Raw genomic sequence first — 21,392 nt, 5'->3', positions numbered from 1 at the left:
GTGTGGCTGTGTGATCTAATTGAGCATGAGTTTATCGAGTCGTTTTGTCGGCCGATTTCTTTTCTCTTTTTTTTTTTCTGGCAATCAAAAGTTGGTCGATTAGTACTTTAGTAGGTATCCAGTTTAGAAAAATTCCAAGCGAATTGTTTGATGGGTTTTTCGAATTGGAGTGTTTGGACTGGTTCACTGCTGAATGTTTCCACCGAAAGATAAATAAACTTACACTGAATTTCAATTCATGTCTGTGAGGCACCACCATCCAACCTCGGTGATGTATATTTTAGTAGAGTATATGCAAGGGTAAAAGATCCTTGCAATTGCGTCGAAATGTACTAGTTATTACGCTATCCCTTGACTTCATATGAAAAAAAGGAGGAATAATCTTTCTTGTCCACTGCTTTACTGTTGTCTGTGTGTCTAAAATGGCTAATAAATAAGCAACAGACACCTGTGTTATAGTGAGCATGTAGATGACCAAGGACAGACAGTGTGTTGCACACTGCTGCCCCCAGCGCTTTCATCTGGTCTGGTTATCACCTGCTGCCTCTATTAGAAGCAGAAGCCTTAAAAAAATGGATAGAGGTAAATTAACCAGCAACCACAGTAGGTAGCTACGCACGTTTAAGTTGTGCATGCAGATTGCAAGGGTAGATCGATGCTAATGACTAATCCAATCTATAATAAGACAGGCGGACTGTTTCTTAATTAGACACCTCTCGCAGTCTTGGCTGTCTCAGTCCGGAACAAGAAAAATCTGATAAAGACGAAAGCACTCGTCTTTGTACTACTCGTTTAGTCCGGAGCTTGGTACGATAATTCCATATACGAAAATAAACTACACGGATTTCCATCCTTGCCAAAGTTAATATAATATATGGCAATATTGCAGATAATAGGTCAATGTTCTTGCATCAAACGTGGTTGGCGAATAGCGACTTCTTTTCTACTTGAGCCTCACGGGGAAATTCCTTAGCCAAAAACCCTGACGCATTGTATTTGTAAACAACAAATATTCTAAACATCCCGTAACGCAGAAACATCGGTACGGTTTTGACCCGATAACTCCGAGAGCCCGAACCACTTAAACTTTGAGAGCCTATTCATTTGAGTTTATCGGCAATTACTCTGTAGTCACATACTTCCTCCGTAGAGCAAGGTCAATAATAGAGTCAAGTGTTTAGTTATAAGTTAAGTGATTAGAGTTAAGTTATACAGTAAGTTGTCTCGTACTTGTCTCTAAAACACCTTCCCTTTACTATTCATTCTCACATCACTTGTTATTTGAGCCCACCACTACCTATGCATTCGTGCCCAACTTGGTGCTTACATAAGAGCCAAGCTATCATCTCTCTCCTCTCTTCTCTCCTCCACATCAGCATTAGCTTGGCTAAACCCATTATTGTACCTGCTCTAAGGCGTAATCACCTCTGTTTCAAAGGTCAAAAGCGCATTTAATTCTCTCTTTCAGCATTAGTACTACTGTATTAATGTTTGTGAGAGGACATGCCTTGTATTACGGGACATGATTAAAAAGTAGTTACGTCTTATATATTTAGAACCGAGAGAGTAATAATGTTCTTTTTTAGAAAAAAACGATGAGCCGAGCAGGGCCGCTCGGTGCACGGCAAAGTGTTGGCTACACTAGCACTCGCCACTGGCCCACTGGGCGCAACTGTGCAACGAGTGCAGCCCACGCCAACCTTGCCGAGGTGGGGAGACTCGGGACGCCTTGTACGCGAATGGGATGCGAGCGGGCGCACTTTCCGTCACGCGGCTGCGCTGCGGCTCACTCCCAGTCAGCCCCCCGCATCAGCAGCGGCGCGTCTCGTCCCGAGCGAGAACCCAGCCAGCCAGCCGGGCAACCACCGAGACCCCACCCACCACGTCCCAGTCCCACGCGGGCCACCGACCCGACCCACCTCCTCCACCTCCATCATCACTTAACGGAGGCTTGCCTTGCGCCCGCGCTGACACCGCCACCCGCCAGGCGACTGAGGCCTTGTTATATTTTGTAAAATGTGAATAGTACAAATTTTGTTTGTATTTGATAAATATTGTGCAATCATAGACTACATAGGCTCAAAAGATTCGTCTCGTTAATTTCGATTAAACTGTGTAATTAGTTTTTATTTTTATTTATATTTAATACCTCATACATACGTCTAAAGATTCGATGTGACGAGGAATCTGAAAAATTTTGCAAACTTTTTTTAGAACTAAACAAGGCCTGAGCCACCAAACCACACGCATCCTTTCCCTCTCCACTTGGCGTCTGCCATCATCCATATCCATCACCGTCTCCTATCCTACTCGCCTTCGCCCTTCGCCCACACCACACGCGTTTCCAAGCGCCGCTTCTTCCGCCCCCGCGCCGCCCCCGCGCTATATAACCCGCGGCCTCCCCGGCCAGGCAGGTTCATACTCATACACGACCTCCGCAGCGATCTCATCTCAGTTCTCACAAGTCTGTCCACCAGCTAGCCGTCGTGCGTCAACCACCACGTACAGTTCGATCCTTCCTGGTCTCGACCGGCGGCCGGCCGCCATGGGCAACTACATGTCGTGCACGCTGGCCAAGGCGCCGGGGTCCGGCGGCGGCGGCGGCGGCAAGTGCGCGAGGGTGATACTCCCGGACGGCGGCGTCAGGCAGGTGCCGCTCCCGGCGACGGCGGCGGAGCTGATGATGGACGCGCCGGGCCACTTCCTCTTCCTCGTCGACGCGCGCGGCAAGCCCAGCCTCGGGGCGCGCCTCGCCGCGGTGCCCGCGGACGAGGAGCTCCAGCTCGGCGCCGTGTACGCGACCTTCCAGATGAAGCGCAAGGGCACGCCGCTGGCGGTGGACGACGTGGCGCGCCTCGCGGCCGCCGCCGCCGAGGCCACCAGGGAGGCCCGCCGGTCCTCCGCCAAGGTGGCCAACGCCGTCGTCGCGCCGCCGGCGGCACTGGCGGCTGCTGCCGAGACGGTGGCGGAGGACGCGCCCTGCTGCAGGCTGCGGTTGGAGGAGATGGTGGACGACGAGGTGGCCGCGGAGATCGGCGAGTTGAAGCACCGGGCCAGCAATGCCCGGTCCAGGAGACCCACGCTGGAGACCATAGAGGAGGAGTACATGTCGTCGAGATAGCTACCAAGACATGCATGGCGTGGCAAAGCTTTTTTTTTTTTTTGATACTTTGTGATTCATCAAGCATGTGCTTCTCTTTTCCGTTGCATTTTTGGAGGATTATTCAGTTCAACTGAAGCTCCAAAATTTATGTGATGGAAAGTAAGTAAAATGTACAGCCATTTTGGTAAAAAAAAACATATATGAAGTATATATACTAGTATTACTAGTCAGTTGCTTAGCTTTGGTCTCTTGTGAGGTTGTCTCGTTTCAAATTCTCCTGTTTAGAGTGCAATGGCCGGTTGCGTTCAATTTCCCCATATTATGTTTGAATGAGCAAATATTTTCAGCAGAAGAGAAGATTATTGGTTCCACATTTTCACCGTACAAATTGGCGCCACAAATTGCTGCACCTATTCCTTACAGCCTAAATTTGATGCTTTTATTGCTTAGTATTAGAACATTGGGCGCGCCGCAGAAACTACATACTTTCAAGTGATATAATGTTTATCCAATTCTTTCTGTAATAATAGAAGCAAGTAATAAGGTGCGCTAATACTAAACTTTTCTCAAAGAATACGCATAATTTTTGCTCCCAAAAATGATGTGTGTCCTCAAATGACTTATACTATATGCAACCAATTTAGAAAAATACAAATCAATATCGCTTTTTAGTATTGAACTTAAGCATGAACATATGTTGATTTTGCAGGTACATTCACCTTGGTAAAAAAAACTTTCACAACATAATAACTCTGCATGTTTCATTGACTACATTATATATATAAATATCTATAGTTGCACAGCGCTAGTGACCAAAAGAAAAAGGGACATTTTTTTAATCGCAAAAAAGGGACATTTTTTTTTAGAGAGGAGTATACTATACATTGCGCAGGCCGCAGGACACAAAAACAAAACTTGTAACAATGATTTCAACATCGCTTGCAAGCATTCTCAGAAAACGACATTCAGAACCGGCATGATGTCCGTGAGGACTAGAAATACCATAACTATATGCAACTGCCGCATATATCCTCATTAAAATTCTACTAGTAGCAAAAAGAAGCCGTTTAGATTCGTCCAATGTTAAACTTTTATTTTTACCATCCATAATAAAACCTTGTATAAATTGAGTTCAAAATATAAGTGCATGGTTACAAACCTATCACAACACATGCGTGCGTAATATGCATACAGTAACTATCTAGATTTAAAATAAAATTTCTATATAAAAATGGTAATATTGGTGAAAGTGTCAGATTAAGCACCGTATGGATGTAATCTACTGAAAATGCATGCACATAACCCATGTACATAACTCGGTAAGTTTAATCAGAAGCAGCCAAGCAGGTGATCCTGGGTTTTCAGAACCAACACATCAGAAACGGAGTAACAGAGGAATGGGTCACTGTCAGGTCCCATTGCTACGAACACCATGATACCAGGCATGTTGTGACATGAACATTGTTTGTGCAGAAAGACACCATGATGTTCCCTCGGACGGACCAGGGTAAAGAAAGAGAGAGGGGAGCAGAATGACCGGTGGAAGCAAGGTGGGCTCGCCTCGGCCTGCCTGCCTAACGACGGGCTCTGCTGATTGATGGAGAAAGCAAACCCACAAAATTTGGCAGCGGAGGAAATGAGGAATGCGTTGCTCAGAAGGCGAAGAAAAGCATTCTTCCCAGCAAGAAATTAGCCGCGACATCCCCGTTAAAAAAATTCGTTTCCTTCCCCTGAATTCGCCGCTGATGCAAAAGCCATCCAGGCAGCTTGCATAGTTGCATCCAACAGCACGCACGCCTCTGCCCTTTTCCCGGTCGTCCACGGCGTCGTCGGTAGATTGCACGAGCAGCAGCCGTACACATGACGCATGACGGTGTGAAGTCGGCCGCTTATAGAACACCTGTTTCGGAACGGAACTTGGGGGGCACCTGTTCGTGTTCGCGTGCCTGTGTACGGCTGACTGGCGACGACTACGAGCCGGCCGAGTCGCGCGCGACACGGGTTACGCCGCCGTGAGAGCGAGGGGCCGCATGCGCGGAGGTCAACCCGCGGCGGTGCCGTGTGTTTTTTTCTTGTTCCTCGCGCCGCGGCCGACGCACGCCCCGCCCCGCCGCCCGTGCGTTCCACGATTCGATCGCCAGCGACCCGGGCCACTCGGCTGCGGCGCGGCGAACGTGGCACCCGCAACACATGCCGAGGCCACGGTCCGGGAGCGGAACAGGGACCCCGAGCCCGACGGGAGACGACTTCCGTGACACCGGCGCGCGCAGCCGATTTGCGTCGTCCGTGGCCCATGGAGCGTGGGTGTGGGACGTGGGAGCGACCCGTCTGTGTTTTGCCTGGGCCGGCCGGCCGGCAGTCTACTTTTAGAGTGACGGCCCATAGTACTGTTTCTGCAGCGAATAACTTGGCCCAAAGATGTTGGGCTAACACAAACAGTGAGTGATAGGACATTCCTGCGTACTAGCCGAGCATTAGCAAACTACCCATCGCTCCTTTTGAGTCTCGTCACTACTCACTCGTCACTCGTCAAGCAACTAGCCGAGCATTAGCAGATTCGCCTGGTCGCTTCAGAAAAGCAAATCATTAGATAAGATGACCATCTTTTTTTTTTCTAACATAATGAAAAGGTCATTCCGACTTTATCGAGTCCATTTTTCTAAAAAAAAGAAACAAAGAAAAGATTATTGTTCATTAGTTAAACAGCATATTCTTTATTCAAAAGTTGATCTTCTACCTCTACTAGATGAAACATGAAATCAAGAAAACATACTAGAGACTGCGTAATGGGCACAACAGATGCACACGAGACAATATTTGTTGGCAAACACATTCCATCAGGAGGCAGTCCACTATGTCGGGTGACCGGCCTGATCACTAGCTCTCTCTGTCTCACAATAGACGATGTTATTGGATATGTATTAGTCAAACTTTTTTAATTTTAACTAAATTAGTAGAAAATATGTAACATATTTATATTCCTAAATAAATTTATTATGATAATTAATAATCTATTTAATAATACTAATTATGTATTATAATTATTAATATTTTTATATATAATTAGTTAAAATTTAAAAAATAACTTCTGACGGTAAACGAGAATACTTCTATTTTGAGGCTACCCGAATGCACTAGAGCATCCAGCCATTGGCCCTGCAATGGCCAATTGTCACGTCCAACCCTGAGCATGCACCCATGTTTGTCGTCATCGTGGCTCCCTGGAAAGCAGCAGAGGCGGACAGGCGATCAGGCATCGCATCTCGCACAGTTGAACAACTGACGGCACGTCTGCACGAGCAGTGTGCTGCAACTGCAAAAGGTTCTTTGGTGTTTTGCTACTCCCCTGCACCCTTATCCATATGCTCTGGCCCTTATCCACATGGCAATTGCCTTGCATACCCATAGGCCATGCAGCCCGTGGCCCGGCCCACGGCCCAACATTTTAGCCTGACCCAGGCCAACAGCTACCGTGTCCACGCCGGTACGGCCCGAGGCATTAGGCCGTGCCTACGCTGTCACCGTAGCCCGTGGCATGGCTCAGGCACGGTCTGACGGCCCCGTACTTAATGGTCTAATAAAAAATATAGCCTGTTAAATCTAAAAAATATAGATCTGTTAGCTCATCCATCCATCTTAATTTACCTGGTAAGAAATATAGCCTGCTAATTCTAAAAAATATATATATGCCTGCTACTGACCTGGCACAACCTTGACCCGGTGGCTCGCCGTGCCTTGGGCCATAACCCCAGCACAAGGCACGGTGATGGCACAGCCTGACCAGCACGATGGCACGGCGCGGCCGGATGGCCATCTATACCCGTAGGAGTCAAAAATTTAGAACCGTGTAGAAGTAGCACTACTACTCCCTCCGTCCACAAATAAATACACGTCTCATTTACCAAATAGTTAAATTTTTTAAATTTGACTAAAAATATATCAAATAATATTAATATTTATACCTGCAAATAAATATATTATAAAAATATATTTCATGCTAAATTTAATAATACATATTACATATGATAAATATTAGTTTACTTTTGTATATATTTGATCAAATTTAAAAATGTTAACTTCTCGAGAAATTATATGTGCATTTATTTGTGGATGGTGGGAGTACTTCTAGGCCTTGTTTAGTTCACCCCAAAAATTAAAAAAAAATCAAGATTTCTCGTCACATCAAATCTTACGGCACATGCATTAAATATAAACGAAAACAAAAACTAATTGCATAGTTTGCTAGTAAATTGCGAGATTAATCTTTTAAGCCTAGTTACTCTATGATTAGACAATATTTGTCGAATAAAAATAAAACTGCTACAGTAACCCAACGAAAAAAAATGGGAACTAAACAAGCTATAAGTACTAGCTGCATTGTACGTGCTGCACGTGGATTTTAAAATAAAGTAAATGCTAAATGGTGCTTTGACCGTGATATGGAGCTGTTCATGCGTCGGGTCTCAGAAAGAAAAAAGGGGAAAAACCACACGGTGATTTCCCCGTCCCCACAACTGGCTTTGTTTAGTTTCAAATTTTTTTTGAAAAATCGATATTATAGCACTTTCATTTGTATTTAACAAATATTGTCCAATCATAGACTAAAGACTTAAAAGATTCATCTCGTCAATTCCGACCAAACTGTGCAATTAGTTTTTATTTTTGTCTATATTTAATACTCAATGCATACGTTTAAGGATTCGATGTGACGGAGAATCTGAAAAATTTTGCAAAATTTTCTGGAAACTAAACAAAGCCCAAGAAAGGAACATGTAAAATAGCAGCCGGCCGAGTACGAAATTGGTCACCTACTACTACTCTACTTGTGCCCTCGAAAATATTGGTGTGTCTGATTGTTTAGCTCATGATGTCATACATGATGAAATCGATCTTCCCTTCTGCGCAGTATAAAAATGTCAACAGCAACGCTTCTTCCATTTTGTCAATTGTCATTGCCATCTAGCCTTGGTCTGCTTACACCGTTTATATTTGTTTAGACTGGTTTTCGTAGAAGGGGTGATTGTGATTCATGTTAGGGCCGTGTTTAGTTTCTGAAGTGAAAAATTTCGCGATATAGCACTTTCGTTTGTTTGTGGTAATTATTGTCCAACCATAATAAACTAGTCTCAAAAGATTCGTCTCGTAAATTCCGACCAAACTATGTAATTAGTTTTTATTTTTGTCTATATTTAATAGTTCATACATGCGTCTAAAGATTCGATGTGACAGAGAATCTTAAAAAATTTTGTGTTTTGGGTGGAAGTAAACAAGGCCTAGGTGTCTTGGAGTTTCTTTTATTTCAGTCCATCATTACTATACTACGTCGATCACAGTCTACAAGGCCATCCGCTATTTGTTTGCATGAGTGCATCTGTCTTGGTCAGACGTTTGGTCATCCACAGTTAGCAACGTGTTTCAAGTTAATCTCCTGATTTAACACCACCAAATTTGTGTGACATCATCAACATTACCGTACCAAAAGCACGCTGATCCCCTTTCTTCCGGAGTACGCAAATCAAGACATCTATTTGTGTCATCCGCTTGATAATCAGACAATTTTATGAATAAACTTAGAATAAATCATGACGAACATATAAAACTACCATGTAATTTCTAACATAGTAGATAGGCTGAATAACATAATAACATCAACAATTATGCTATGCACATGATTGAATAGCATGACACAACACACATACTTGTTGAGGAAGTTATTTTTTATGATGTATACTGGTGCTTAATTTGGTATTTATTTAATAATATGACATGGTATTTTTTTTATATGTTGAGTTTGAATTTCTTTTATTGACTAATCACTAGGATGATAGATATTTCGCCATTTATTTCCTAGATGCACATGGTCATCTATTGCTACGCATGCAATTTTAATTTCTCATAAGTCTAAGTAATGTAGCATGACTAAGCTAGTAAGATTCTTTGTGGTAGCACTTACTAACCTAACTAGATCTATTTAAGGACTCGATGACATATTCTTTTAGGGATCATTGAAGATGTGTTCATCGACAGTGGTGCTTATGAAAACATATTGTGCCATGAGGATGAGGAACAGGGACAAGCCTAAAAGAAAGTTTAAGAAATAAAATGATGACTTTGATAGTTCATGGATGAAACTAAGTCGTAAAGTAAAGTTTGAAGATTGAAGTGCCCACTTTAGTAATTCAAAGACAAAACTTATCAAGAAGGTAAACGCGAAATAGCTACTTTAACACTAGATCAATAACGAAACTGAGAACCGAGCAATAGTTGACAAACAAAAATAGCTGTTCCATCGTGTCCAACCCATGTATACATCCCATTAGGCTGGAAAAAAAAATGGCTATTCGCTTTTGTTGAATAGAAATGTTGTTTTCCTGTTGCCGAAATTCAGAGTTGGTTGTAAGTACACATCTGTCAATCTTTGTTTGAGGAGTTGTTTTGACATCCAAAATGTGCAATACACGAAGAACCCGGGCTGCTTTCATGCCCCATTTTAAACACGCATCGACTGTATAACGCTGGGGCAGTGTGCTGTCTTGTCTCGCCGCGCCGACATTTTCACAGGAGTACCGAGTACAGGACCAGACCCACACGACTCGCCTGTGTAGTATTTAGAAGCAGGCAGGCACGGAGGCACCCAACCTGCTCTCTCCCTTCATTATTACTAGAAAAAAATCACAACCTTTGTAATTTGTACAAACACTAGTCCACAGGCATGTCGTCGCAGCCGCACGTCCTCCTGGTTTCGTTCCCACTCCAGGGCCACGTGAACCCGCTGCTCCGCCTGGGCGTCAGCCTCGCCGCCAAGGGCCTCCTCGTCACCTTCACGACGTTCCGCCACGCCGGCCTCCGCGCCCTGCGCGACGACGGCGCGTGCGTCGCCGTCGGCGCCGGCCGCGGCCGCCTCCGCTTCGACTACCTCCGCGACGACGACGTGTCGTCGCGCTCCCCGGGCCCGGACGACCCCAGCGACATGCTACGCCACGTCGCGGACGTGGGCCCGTCGGCGCTGTCCGGCCTCCTCCGGCGCCAGGCCGACGCCGGGCGGCCCGTGGCGTGCGTCGTGAACAACCCCTTCGTCCCGTGGGCGCTCGACGTGGCCGCGGCCGCCGGCATTCCGTGCGCCATGCTGTGGATCCAGTCCTGCGCCGTGCTGTCGCTGTACTACCACTTCTACAACTTCCCCGAGGCCTGTTTCCCCTCCGAGGCCGACCCCGGCACGCCGGTCGCGGTGCCGGGCCTGCCGACGGTGGCCGCGGACGAGCTGCCGCTCATGGTCCGCCCTGAGTACGCGAAGAATCTGTGGGGCCAGATGCTCAGAGCGCAGCTCGGGGAGATCAGGAAGACGGTGACCTGGGTGCTGGTCAACACCTTCGAGGGGCTCGAGCGCCCGGTCCTCGAGGCGCTTCGCTCCCACGCGCCGGTGACGCCCGTTGGTCCGCTCCTGGCGGACCATGAGGGCGACGGCGGCGACGACGACGACGGCTGCATGGCGTGGCTGGACGCGCAGCCGCCCGGGTCCGTGGTGTACGTGGCGTTCGGCAGCCTCGTGAACATCGGCCGCGGCGAGATGCTGGCGGTGGCGGAGGGCCTGGCCAGCACCGGCAGGCCTTTCCTGTGGGTGGTGCGCGACGACAGCCGGCGGCTCCTCCTCCCGGAGGACGCGCTCGCGGCGTGTGGCGACAGGGGCAGGGTCGTGGCGTGGTGCCCGCAGGGGCGCGTGCTCGGCCACGGCGCCGTCGGGTGCTTCGTGACGCACTGCGGGTGGAACTCCGTCGCCGAGGCGCTCGCCGCCGGCGTGCCGATGGTTGCTTACCCGTGGTGGTCCGACCAGTTCACCAACGCCAAGCTACTGGTGGAGGAGTACAGGGTCGGCGTCCGGCTGCCCGCGCCGGCGACGCCGGGCGCACTCCGCGCGTGCGTCGACGAGGTGATGGGCGGGCCACGGGCAGCGGCGTTCCGGATGAGAGCCCTGGCGTGGAAAGACGAAGCGGCGGACGCTGTTGCCGATGGTGGGTCCTCGGACCGGAACCTCCTGGCTTTTGTTGAAGAGATACGGCGGTTTCATGAAACAAGATCAGAAGGTAGCGTGATCAACTCGATCAAACATTTGAATTCGATCGATGTTCGTTGAGATGTCTGTAACTATAGGTTCTATTTACTGGTCAATAATGTTTGTGTCATCCGCAGCTTCAGATTGTACGTTGCCTTGACATGGTCAAAATGAACTAGTGTCATCTGCGTGCTAGTCTAGGTGTATCGTGTATGTGTGTGGTCGTGTGGTCGCAGATGTTTTTCATGTAAATGAAGTCGACAATGTAATTCTGTCGGCCCAAGTCAGGGTCCTGTCCTTATATTCAGTAATCCTTGGATTATCGAGGACCGATGTAACCTTGACGTTGTACTTCTGCTTAATGAAACACGCCTCACAGATTGTTCGATAAAAATCTTTCCAAATTAAGAATAAGAATGGTCTTATAGAGATTATTAAAATATAATGCACGTGTTACACGAACACAGGAGCTACACACATTCCGTGGTTTCACACGGCTACGTTCATCGGTTCATGGGGTAACAAGCTTAACTTACTGATTTGAGCCCACAGTTGTTATGTGGATGCTTAGGTGTGCACATTTTTTTAATCTGTTACGACTTACGGGGCACGAAAGAGCGTGTGAGGTCTGTCTCAGACTTTGTTTAATAATAATAATAATAAAAACTTTTCAATATTCTTCGTCTCATTGTTACCGGAGGCAACGGCAACCACATCATCGGCACGACTAACATGCACACGAACTAGGAAATGGCCTCGAAAAAAAAGCCAGTGGCGAAGAGCCTAGACGTGGTGAAATCCCTCTCGCCTCCCATGACAGACATCTTCGCCGACACGTTGAGCCCGTTCACGTAGGCCTGTATGTCTGCCCCGGCACGCCGTGCACGTCGTCGTCTAACTTTGACTCTTTGTTTTTATAAAAATTTTTATCAAAAAGTGGTATATGTATATTTTTATTAAAGTATTTTTAAAGACAAATCTATTCATATGTTTTTATATTTCCAAACTCAATAATAATTATCAAATAAAATAAAAATATTATCGTATGTTAAACTTTAACACTTCAACTAAATATCCCTTTTACTTGTTGTGTACAAGTTCTCTTGTTGAGTGACAACTGACACCTAGAATCGCATAGTAGCATGCTTAGCAGGTTTACTTGTTCTTTAAGACCTTATTCTAATGCGAACCTTGCTAAGGATTTGTGCAATTGTGCTGCGTCCTGCGTGGCGTGCCTCTGCTTGCCTGCCTCGCACGGATTGACCCCCAAAAAAGCATAGATAGCGTCGCACCGAACCCAGCACAAGAATCCTCTGGTCCACGCCTCAACGAGTCAACGGTGCCGGTGCAGCCATCTTTGCACGCTTGCCTGTGGGCCAGAGCATCCCTCTTGACATTCTTGGGAACCCATGTGTCAGCCAATGAACGTCATCTAACCCACGGTACGCCTATCTCCAGCACGCCACTAGTCTACATTTTACGACAAAGCATAGCCCACTTGCACCCCAGGGAATTTCATAATTGCCCCTCAAAAAAGAAGACGTAATTACGCAAAAGCCTTTTTCCCCAGATCGGCGAAACAATCGCTCTAAAACCCAGCCCCACACTAGGAGTAGGAGGAAGCAGGTGTCCGAAACGGATCACCAAATCCCTCCGGCGTAGCCGAGAGATCCGACCCCCGCCGTGAACCCGTGATCCCATGGCCGCCGCGACGGCGGCGGCGCGGCGGGTCCTCTTAGCCCTCGCCGTCCTCGCCGCCTGCCTCGGCGCGGCGCCGCGCGGGGCGGACGCGCTCCGCTCGCTCGGCGTCGGGGGCGACAAGGCGGCCGACGGGGACACGGCCGTCGACCTCGACGCCTCCAACTTCACCGCCTTCCTCCAGGCGTCGCCGGAGTCGTTCGCGGTCGTCGAGTTCTTCGCGCACTGGTTGGCCCCTCATCGCTGACTTCATTGATTCGTTTTTGTCCTTTTGGTTGTCGTTGATTCGATGCGGCGGCTGGGTTCCTTCCAAATCGATCGGCGCGTTAGTCTCCGAGTCGCGAAATGGGTTGAAATTGAGATCGTCCCATATGCGGGAATTGGGATCGTTGAATCTGTGACTCGAAATCCAAATGATTATTTCGTCTCGCCTGTGATATGGGCGACACCTGAGTAATAAATGTTCAGCGAATTTTTTTTTTGTGGTTTTTGAGTATGCTAGGATTGTTTTGTTAGTGTATAAGCCGAGGCCTATCGGGTGGGATGGATGCACGGTTAAATCCTATTAGCGTGCTGCTGCCGTGCTTCACTGGTGCACTGAGATGTATAAGTGCAAATATGAAGTCAAAAGGATTGAAAACGTACAAAATAGATCTCTACGACCATCTCTTATGGGGTACGAGGAACTTTATGGCTTATTAGTTGCACCATGCTGCAGCCTCCTCAACTATTACATATTTGTAGTAACTATGTCAGCACTATGGATGTCAAGCTAAAAATAGCACTTGAGCAACATGTTGAATTGTACGTTTGGTCAAAAACAATTTCCTCAACTATGTGTGTTTTGTATGCTAGCTGTAAACCTGTACCAGATGTGATGTGCTCATTGAGTCTTACCTCATCGTTATCGTTTCTTTCTGAAGTTGTACTAAAGTTATATTACTGTCAAACTGCTACATAGGAAGTAACTAAATGTATATGCAACCTTGGAATGATCTCAAACTGTTTTGTCTCATTCCAAAATGCACACACTAGATTTACCTGCCAAGCTGCTTTGGAATTTTGAAGTTTACATGGATAATAATGTATCCAATTTGTCCCCTTGCTGCCAACCCAAAAAATAGTGCTAGAGAACCTGTGGCACTTGTTGGTTTGGGCCCTCCTATCATAGGGTAGTTGCACTGGCCGCCAGCCCAGAAGGTCATGGTCAGCCCAGGTTACGATGCGGCCCTATAGGGTGAAGCTGGGGTTCAGGGCTTTTCTTGGTCGGTTTGACTGAGAGTTTCTTCTTATAGTTAAATAATGTGTGGTGGTATTTCCCCACTGACCGATCAATTTGTTATGTTTTATTTAGAAGACATCAATCAAAGATATGACTGTGAAGTTGCGTTGATTATAAATCTGTACTCTATTGCTACAGTATCAAATTCTCTGTACCCCAAGGGTTCTCACTTACTGAAGATTTTTGCAGTTGAATAAAATGCTAGACTGCAGGTTGCCATTTCTGAACTTGTTTCTTATTACCGAAGAGTGGGATAACATCATGCAGTAGTTTCTAGATTGACCGATGACCACAGCTTGTTGTCAACTTTTATTGCAATAAACTCTTGACATTTTCTTTTGTCCATCTATTTCCTGCCTACATCATTTCAATGTATTGTTGAACTGCTACTAACTTGAATGCCTGCCATGTTTGCTCAGGTGTCCTGCTTGCAGAAACTACAAGGTATGTAACCAGCAGTAGACTCTACTATGATCTGAACTACAATTCATGCTAATCTTGATTCCTCTGTATATACAGCCTCACTATGAGAAGGTTGCAAAAATTTTCAATGGCCCAGATGCTGCACACCCAGGGACTATTGTGATGGCACGGGTGGATTGTGCATCAAAGGTACAGTAGCTCCAGTGAAGGGTGATATCTTTTCTTTTCTTTTTAATTTCCTCGATCTAAACAACTAAGAACTTTGAAAGGGTTTTTCTGTGATCGAGTCTAACCTTTAACTGGATAATGATATTCCTTTTAGAACGATTTAGTCTTTTGTTTACCTTTTATTAAAGCTAAAACTATATAAATAAGTTCTCTTTCTCTCTTGTGGAGCATAACTAGCGCCTAATTTGATTTAGTTTAGTTTTGGTGTTCTCTCAGAATACCATTAAGCTGGTAAATAACGAAAACATGTTGTACAGCATGTTGTGGTCTGCATTGGCATGCAGTAATGCCTTATTTCTTTTGAATGTTCGACAGCACAGGTGAACGTGGAGCTTTGCAATAAATTCTCTGTTGACCATTATCCTTACCTAGTATGGGGTCCACCAACAAAATTTAATTTGGCTCAGTGGAAACCAAAGCAAGAGAATAGTGAATTAGAATTAATTGATGATGCAAGAACAGCAGATCGGTTACTTAAATGGATAAATAAGAAGATGGGAAGGTAAGTTGCCTTCTATTATGCTTTAGTTCACAATTTCATATCAATCAGAAATTGTTTGTACATCTGTTCTTGCCTTTCTCTTACCCGTGTTTATCTGGAAGTATGTTGGTGGGTTGGTTTGACCCTAATTCTGTTACGGTTTGAGTTCCTTTAGGATTTAGTTTAATCTAAGCATCTAACCATTATATGCATGCTTTATTTTTACTGATACAGCCATTGAACCATCTTTATTTGTTGCAGCTCATTTAATTTAGACGACAAAAAGTACGAGAATGAAAGTATGCTCCCCAAAAATGCTTCAGATCCTGAACAGGTGCAGTTGCATACTGGATTTCTTGAGTAAATTTACATGAGATCTACAAAAAGATTCAATTCTTATGAAGCACAATTTACTGATAATTTTATGCTGATAGATTGTTCGAGCAATTTATGATGTTGAGGAAGCTACAGCTCATGCATTGCAGATAATTTTGGAGCATAAGGTTTGAGTCAATACTCAAATGATCAAAACTTACAACTAATGTGTTGTCTGCGCCTGTTTTTATGATTATTGCTAATTGTACCTGCTAACTGTAGATGATCAAACCAGACACTCGTGACTCACTTATTAGGTTTTTACAAATTTTGGTGGCTCATCATCCATCAAAGAGGTATGGAGGTGACCTTTTGAGATTATACTAGTGCCAATGCATAGTCATGCTGTATTATGCAATATTTGTTGATTGCTTAGGTGTCGAAGAGGATCTGCTGAGCTACTTATTGACTTTGATGATCACTGGCATACAAACCTCTCAAGTTTGCAAGACAGTTCTACATTGTTGAAAAGTGCAGGAGAGAAAATATGTGGAAATGGGGTGCCACGTGGATACTGGGTACGCCTGAATTCTCAGTTTCGAACCCTTTCAATTGCTTTTGGCTACTACTTTTTCCATTGAATGTATGGAATTTAAGCATCTCCTTTCCAGTTGTTACTTTGAGTTTACATTGTTAGTTCAAAAAAAAACTTTGGAGTTCACATTTGTTTATCTTTTGTACCTGTGTCACAGATTTTCTGCCGAGGAAGTAAAAAGGAAACGAGAGGATTTAGGTGATGTCTGCGCTCTGCATATTTTATTGGAAATTTGCCAAAGTTATTTAATATTCTTCAGATTCTTTCTAAGGCATCATTCAGAAGCTCAATGTCACATGAAATTAACATTTTCTTCTGTATCAGCTGTGGTCTATGGGTTTTGCTGCATTCACTAACTGTCCGAATCGGAGATGGAGAGAGCCAAACAACATTTACATCAATTTGTGATTTCATCCACAATTTCTTCATCTGTGAGGAATGCCGCACGCACTTCTATGAAATGTGTTCAAGGTTTGGAGAAACTACTGTAGCTATATATTGCCACAAAAATCAAATACATGTCTAATTGTTACCGTTCACCTGTAGTGTATCAGTCCCCTTCAAATCTGCCCGTGACCTTGCTCTCTGGCTATGGACCGCGCATAACAAAGTTAATGAGAGATTGATGAAAGAAGAAAAGGATTTAGACAATGCTGATCCTTCATTTCCTAAGATCGTCTGGCCTCCAAAGCAGCTCTGTCCATTGTGCTACCTTTCTTCTAGTAAGACTGCTGATGGAGCCATGCAGGTTGAGTGGAATGAAGATGAAGTATTCAATTTCTTGGTTAACTACTATGGGAAGATGCTTGTATCATCCTACAGGGAGACCTCCATGGAATCTCTTCTTCAAGTAACCAAGCAAGTAGGCTCAATTTCTGACGATTCTTCCGCATCCAGTGCCGCAACAGTACCAATTGGAGCTGCCCTGGGTATCGCCCTTGCTAGCTGTACATTTGGGGCACTAGCATGCTTCTGGAGGACCCAGCAGAAGAACAGAAAGTACTACCATTTACGTTCTTTAAAGAAAATTTGACTAAACATTTTAGGTTTGTAGGATTTCAATACTAATCTGAGCTGTAGATTCATATCATAGTGAAGTGATTAGGATCTTTTTGTCTCCTTTGTTCATTTCACAGGCAAAGAAAGAACTGGAACTGAAAATAGTGCATCACTTGCAAACTCTAAACTGCATGTCTGCTTCGGAGGGAGCCTTCGTGAGTGTATATTTTCTGGACTGGTTATCTTGGCAATGGCAAGTACCCAAAAAGTTGATCCGTGATTACATGAAAAACATACAGAAGTAGATTTAGTAGTGCCAAGTGACGTGATTGTTTTGTGCAATGGCGTCAACATTGTTGCAGGTCATACTTTACCTGGCTAAGTGGCTATTAATGTAATCTTATAGCAATTTAATGGGTGAAAACGAAAATTAAATTTTTTGTCGTGCCTTACTTTATCCTGTGCTGAAACCTCAGTAGCATTGTACGTGTCATCCTAATTGTTGCAGTACTCTGCTCCAAAAAGAATGGAAATATCGCTTCTTGGGTAGTCAGTTAATCTCAACTTAGATCAAATATATATAAGAAAATACTAATAGTTACGGTGATAAGTATCATTAGATAAATGATGCTATATTTTTTTTTATAATGAATATATTTAGGGATACAAATGTTGATACGCTGATCAAACTTGAGAATGTTTGATTTACATGTTTTGGACGGAGGGAGTGTGTTTATACGTGTAACATATTTCTCTCTCTCAAAAATAACTTGAATCATATTTAAAAATAACAAGAATAAAATCATACTGAATGATGTTTTGCGAAATTTCACAGGATTTACAGATATGAAAATATACCTTGGCCGCTAAAACTTATATCTCGAGTAACCACAGTATGTTTCTTCCAAGTCTCAGACCCGTCCCATGAGGCCATGTACTTCGATGCACTACGCCCAGTGCAGAAGCCATGGAGTTCTCCCTTCTGAATTTGCCTTTGCTCTGCATCAACTTGGCAAATCGATTCGCAGCTTACTTCAAGTCATAGTGTTATGCACAGGAAGCTCACTTGATCTTCATTCGAAGAGAGTGGCCACGTACAATGGTCTCTATAGAAAGCTGCTGGCAGCAGTTAAATATGCTACGACTACTATGTACAAGTGCAGGCAACGCTGTTCTGTGGTTACAGTCATGTCATGTTCCATATCTGCTGTCACGTCACGTCACACTACAAGTAGAAGCTCAGTCCTTCGTTGAAGGATCAATACTGGATGACAACAAGAACACCAGGATTGATGGCCAGCCTGCTACTGAATGCTAATGACATGCTGCTGCGGCTGCGTACTCTCCCCTCCTTCATGCTCTGAAGTCATCTGGTCGTGCACAACCTGCATCGTCACGCTCACGCCTCATCATCTCAGCTTGAAAACTGCATGTCGTAGTACTATCTTGCAGCATGATCTTTGGTAATACATTCAGACAAACCTGCCGTTGCCTGCGTCGATGAAGCAGCTCAGTAACCGCCACCAATATGATGTAGACCGGAATGACGATCGCCGTGGTTCTAAGCATCAGCAGCTGTTTTTTTCCCCAGGAGTATGCATAATTTGTGACAAGTTAGACAAGCTGCAAGCGTCGATTTGAATTTGATGCATCTAGGTTTTCAAGGATGTGATTCAGAGCCTTACAGTGACCATTGCAACGGTGTAGGCATCTTGGTCATCCAGGAAAACCGAGAGAGCGTCGCGGAAGACCAGGAGAACCATCAGCTGAAAGGTGGACGTTTCAGAATGTTACTGTCGAGCTTCTTTTGGACGAACAGAAAGCAATGTACTCTGTATCTTTCACCGACCACTTACAGTTATAGCGATTATGCGACAACATAATACGCCGGTAGGAGCTGGAGTTTGATCATACCCATAGCTTGTTGATGTAGCAGAATGATCTGGCCGTGCTTGAATGTAGCCAGGAGCACTGCAATTGAGAAATGAGAAGGGTGTTATTTCATACATTCCTGATCACTGGTCAGATTCAAGCATTAGTTCCTGTGATAACAAGTGAAATCCTATAATGAGGTACCTGAAGAAAATCGTGTTTCTTCCTCGTTGAAACAGCTTTGAAGAGGCAGTGTAATTTGGTACAAATTGCTGCGTGGCCGTGAATCAGAAGATAGCAGTCAGTTTTTGTTTGCGTAAAGTTTGATTTGAATTACCAGCTGAGTACTTGATGCCTGGTGAAGAATCTCACCTTCAAGCATATCTCACATATGGTGTCTCCCTTCTCATCACACCATCTCTGAATGCATTTGCGATGGGCGTACTGCAACAAAACACCTCATCATTTAAAAATAAAACTAATTGCTGAAACGAAGTGGGATTAGCATGATGATGCGTTGTACCTTCAAGCTTCCCTTGCAGGAGCAAGGAGCCTCCATGCAGGCCTCGTCGTCATCCTCCTGGCAGATTCTGCATTCTACCAAGACAGTACCGCTCGCTTGCCTGCCATCTTGGACAGGCACATCGCACGCAGTCGATGCGGTGGAGGGCACGGCAGAGGCCTCCCCAATGGCGGACTGAAGACTGGACTCCGTCAGCAACCGGCCTGCCATCACCGCGAAATGGTCTGCCATGGATCCCTGGAAGCTCGAGACAACCGCCCAAGCATAAGAATGGAGGGGGTGGAGGCGAGGAAGAAGGACAGAGGCGGCAGGCAGGCTGAAGGAGAAGGCTTGCGACGAGGGGTTTGGATATCTGAAGCGCCGAGAGAATGGCGCAGAGAAGCAAGAGATGGAGTAGGCGCCTCTGGTCTTTGCTTGCTTCTGAAACATCTTACGCTCTGACATGCTTGATTGTTAGTGCATGCAGAGAACAAGGCACCGCCTGAATTCGGCGGCAAACGAAGTGTTGCTTACTGGCTAAATAAAGCCATTCTTTTCCCATTAAAACTCAAAGCCATTCTTTTCCAGGGACGGATAAATATAATCACACTTCTAAATGTGATAAATCTCTATATAAGTATATGTCTCAGTAAATTTTTTAAATGTTTTTACGTATATAGGTAGTGTTCATAACAAAAGATTAATAGCTTGATGTGCTATAAATTGTTCTTTTAAGCATCCAGCTGAACTTTTAGTTCAAGAAAGCCAGCGTTGTTATGATATCTTGCTGCAAAAATTACATTATTTCGTATCTTGTTGCTGATAGGCTGATATCATCCTTTGCTTGTCTGTTTGTCATAAACCTGCGATTCTGGTTACGATGGGGAAGTCCGGAAGTTGGCAGGTGAAGGAAGTTAAGGTGTTGCATGATGGATTGAGCTCTGGTCTCTTTCTGTAATCTCTCACCTTTCGTACACGTTTCCTTGTCTTGTTACGAATGTGTGGAATCTCCTGTCCTGGTGCACTATTTTGTTCGTCTCCTTTTCCTGCAACAGTTATTCGGCATGTTTCACGAGATGATTGACCAAATAAAAAAACCCATCATAGTTTAACTCACATTTTCAAAGTTTATACAATGTGCGTGACTTGTTTTTCTCCAAACAATAATTATCAGATACCAAATAATGGTAATACGCTTTTAGTTGTATTTACTACTCTATACCTTACTCCTTTTCCAAAATTTATTGGTTACTTGAACTGGATACTGAGTTCAACTTCTTAAATTTTGACCGACATTTTTTAGTAAAAGAAAAAACACCAAATAGAAAAAATAACTTATTTGATACCAAACAGATGCTCTATCAATACATATTCTATAGTGGATTTAATAAAAATAGTTTCCTAACTCATAGTGTATTTTTTTGTTGGTGAGGCAAAACAGTCCCTAGCAAAGGTACCAAACGAACCCTGAGCTAGCAAAGGTTTTGCTCGCTTGGACAGGCGAGCCAAAATCCATTCGCTTGGTACTTGTACCGTCGCGGCCTCACGAACGAGTCCAACCAGGCAACCATGCACGGAGACGCCGCTGCCGCTGGCTGATATGTATCGATTGTGGCGCAGTTGGCTAGCGCGTAAGTCTCATAGCTTGGCTGAGTTATCCTGAGTTCGAGCCTCTCTCACCCCCAAATAACGAGCGATGATGATTTAGCTCTGGTGACAACTTGGGTCGTCACACTTATCTGTCCATACCACAGATGATTGAGCACCAGCTGAGCTCGTTTTTTGTTTCTTTTTTTTTTTGCTGTCCTAATAGATTTTTTTTTTCGGCAAAGCGACCATCTAAT

The 21,392-nt window shown here is 44.8% G+C and overlaps 4 protein-coding genes across 6 annotated transcripts; 3 read left to right on the top strand and 1 right to left on the bottom strand.

Annotated features, from left to right (window-relative positions):
• LOC8074562 lies at window positions 2,310–3,341 on the top strand. The gene has a single exon (XM_002441440.2). It carries the CDS (start codon window positions 2,546–2,548, stop codon window positions 3,119–3,121), a length of 576 nt encoding a protein of 191 aa, XP_002441485.1. The 5' UTR covers window positions 2,310–2,545; the 3' UTR covers window positions 3,122–3,341.
• Window positions 9,774–11,526, top strand: LOC8074561 (cinnamate beta-D-glucosyltransferase). Its single transcript, XM_002441439.2, has one exon. It carries the CDS (start codon window positions 9,816–9,818, stop codon window positions 11,232–11,234), a length of 1,419 nt encoding a protein of 472 aa, XP_002441484.1. The 5' UTR covers window positions 9,774–9,815; the 3' UTR covers window positions 11,235–11,526.
• Window positions 12,678–17,626, top strand: LOC8063554 (sulfhydryl oxidase 1). 3 transcript variants are annotated; one of them, XM_002441438.2, is made up of 12 exons: window positions 12,678–13,079; window positions 14,553–14,577; window positions 14,653–14,745; window positions 15,105–15,286; window positions 15,527–15,599; window positions 15,700–15,768; window positions 15,863–15,936; window positions 16,017–16,158; window positions 16,333–16,373; window positions 16,500–16,646; window positions 16,722–17,174; window positions 17,312–17,626. In XM_002441438.2, the coding sequence occupies exons 1-12, from the start codon at window positions 12,853–12,855 to the stop codon at window positions 17,331–17,333; spliced, it is 1,548 nt and encodes a 515-aa protein (XP_002441483.1). In that variant the 5' UTR covers window positions 12,678–12,852; the 3' UTR covers window positions 17,334–17,626. The 3 variants fall into 3 exon arrangements, with proteins under 3 accessions (XP_002441483.1, XP_021303512.1, XP_021303511.1); XM_021447837.1 differs by having other exon boundaries at window positions 16,722–17,221; window positions 17,312–17,615; XM_021447836.1 differs by having other exon boundaries at window positions 16,722–17,614.
• On the bottom strand, window positions 17,752–19,976 carry LOC8074560. Its single transcript, XM_021447838.1, has 7 exons — window positions 19,570–19,976; window positions 19,419–19,490; window positions 19,251–19,318; window positions 19,031–19,145; window positions 18,860–18,940; window positions 18,657–18,749; window positions 17,752–18,559 (listed from the first exon to the last, which is right to left on the bottom strand). The coding sequence occupies exons 1-7, from the start codon at window positions 19,798–19,800 to the stop codon at window positions 18,479–18,481; spliced, it is 741 nt and encodes a 246-aa protein (XP_021303513.1). The 5' UTR covers window positions 19,801–19,976; the 3' UTR covers window positions 17,752–18,478.

This window comes from Sorghum bicolor, chromosome 9, assembly GCF_000003195.3.
Source record: "Sorghum bicolor cultivar BTx623 chromosome 9, Sorghum_bicolor_NCBIv3, whole genome shotgun sequence".
Classification (NCBI taxonomy): Eukaryota; Viridiplantae; Streptophyta; class Magnoliopsida; order Poales; family Poaceae; genus Sorghum; species Sorghum bicolor.
The sequence above is the reverse complement of the archived record's forward strand: the minus strand, read 5'-3'. Positions and strand labels throughout refer to the sequence as shown.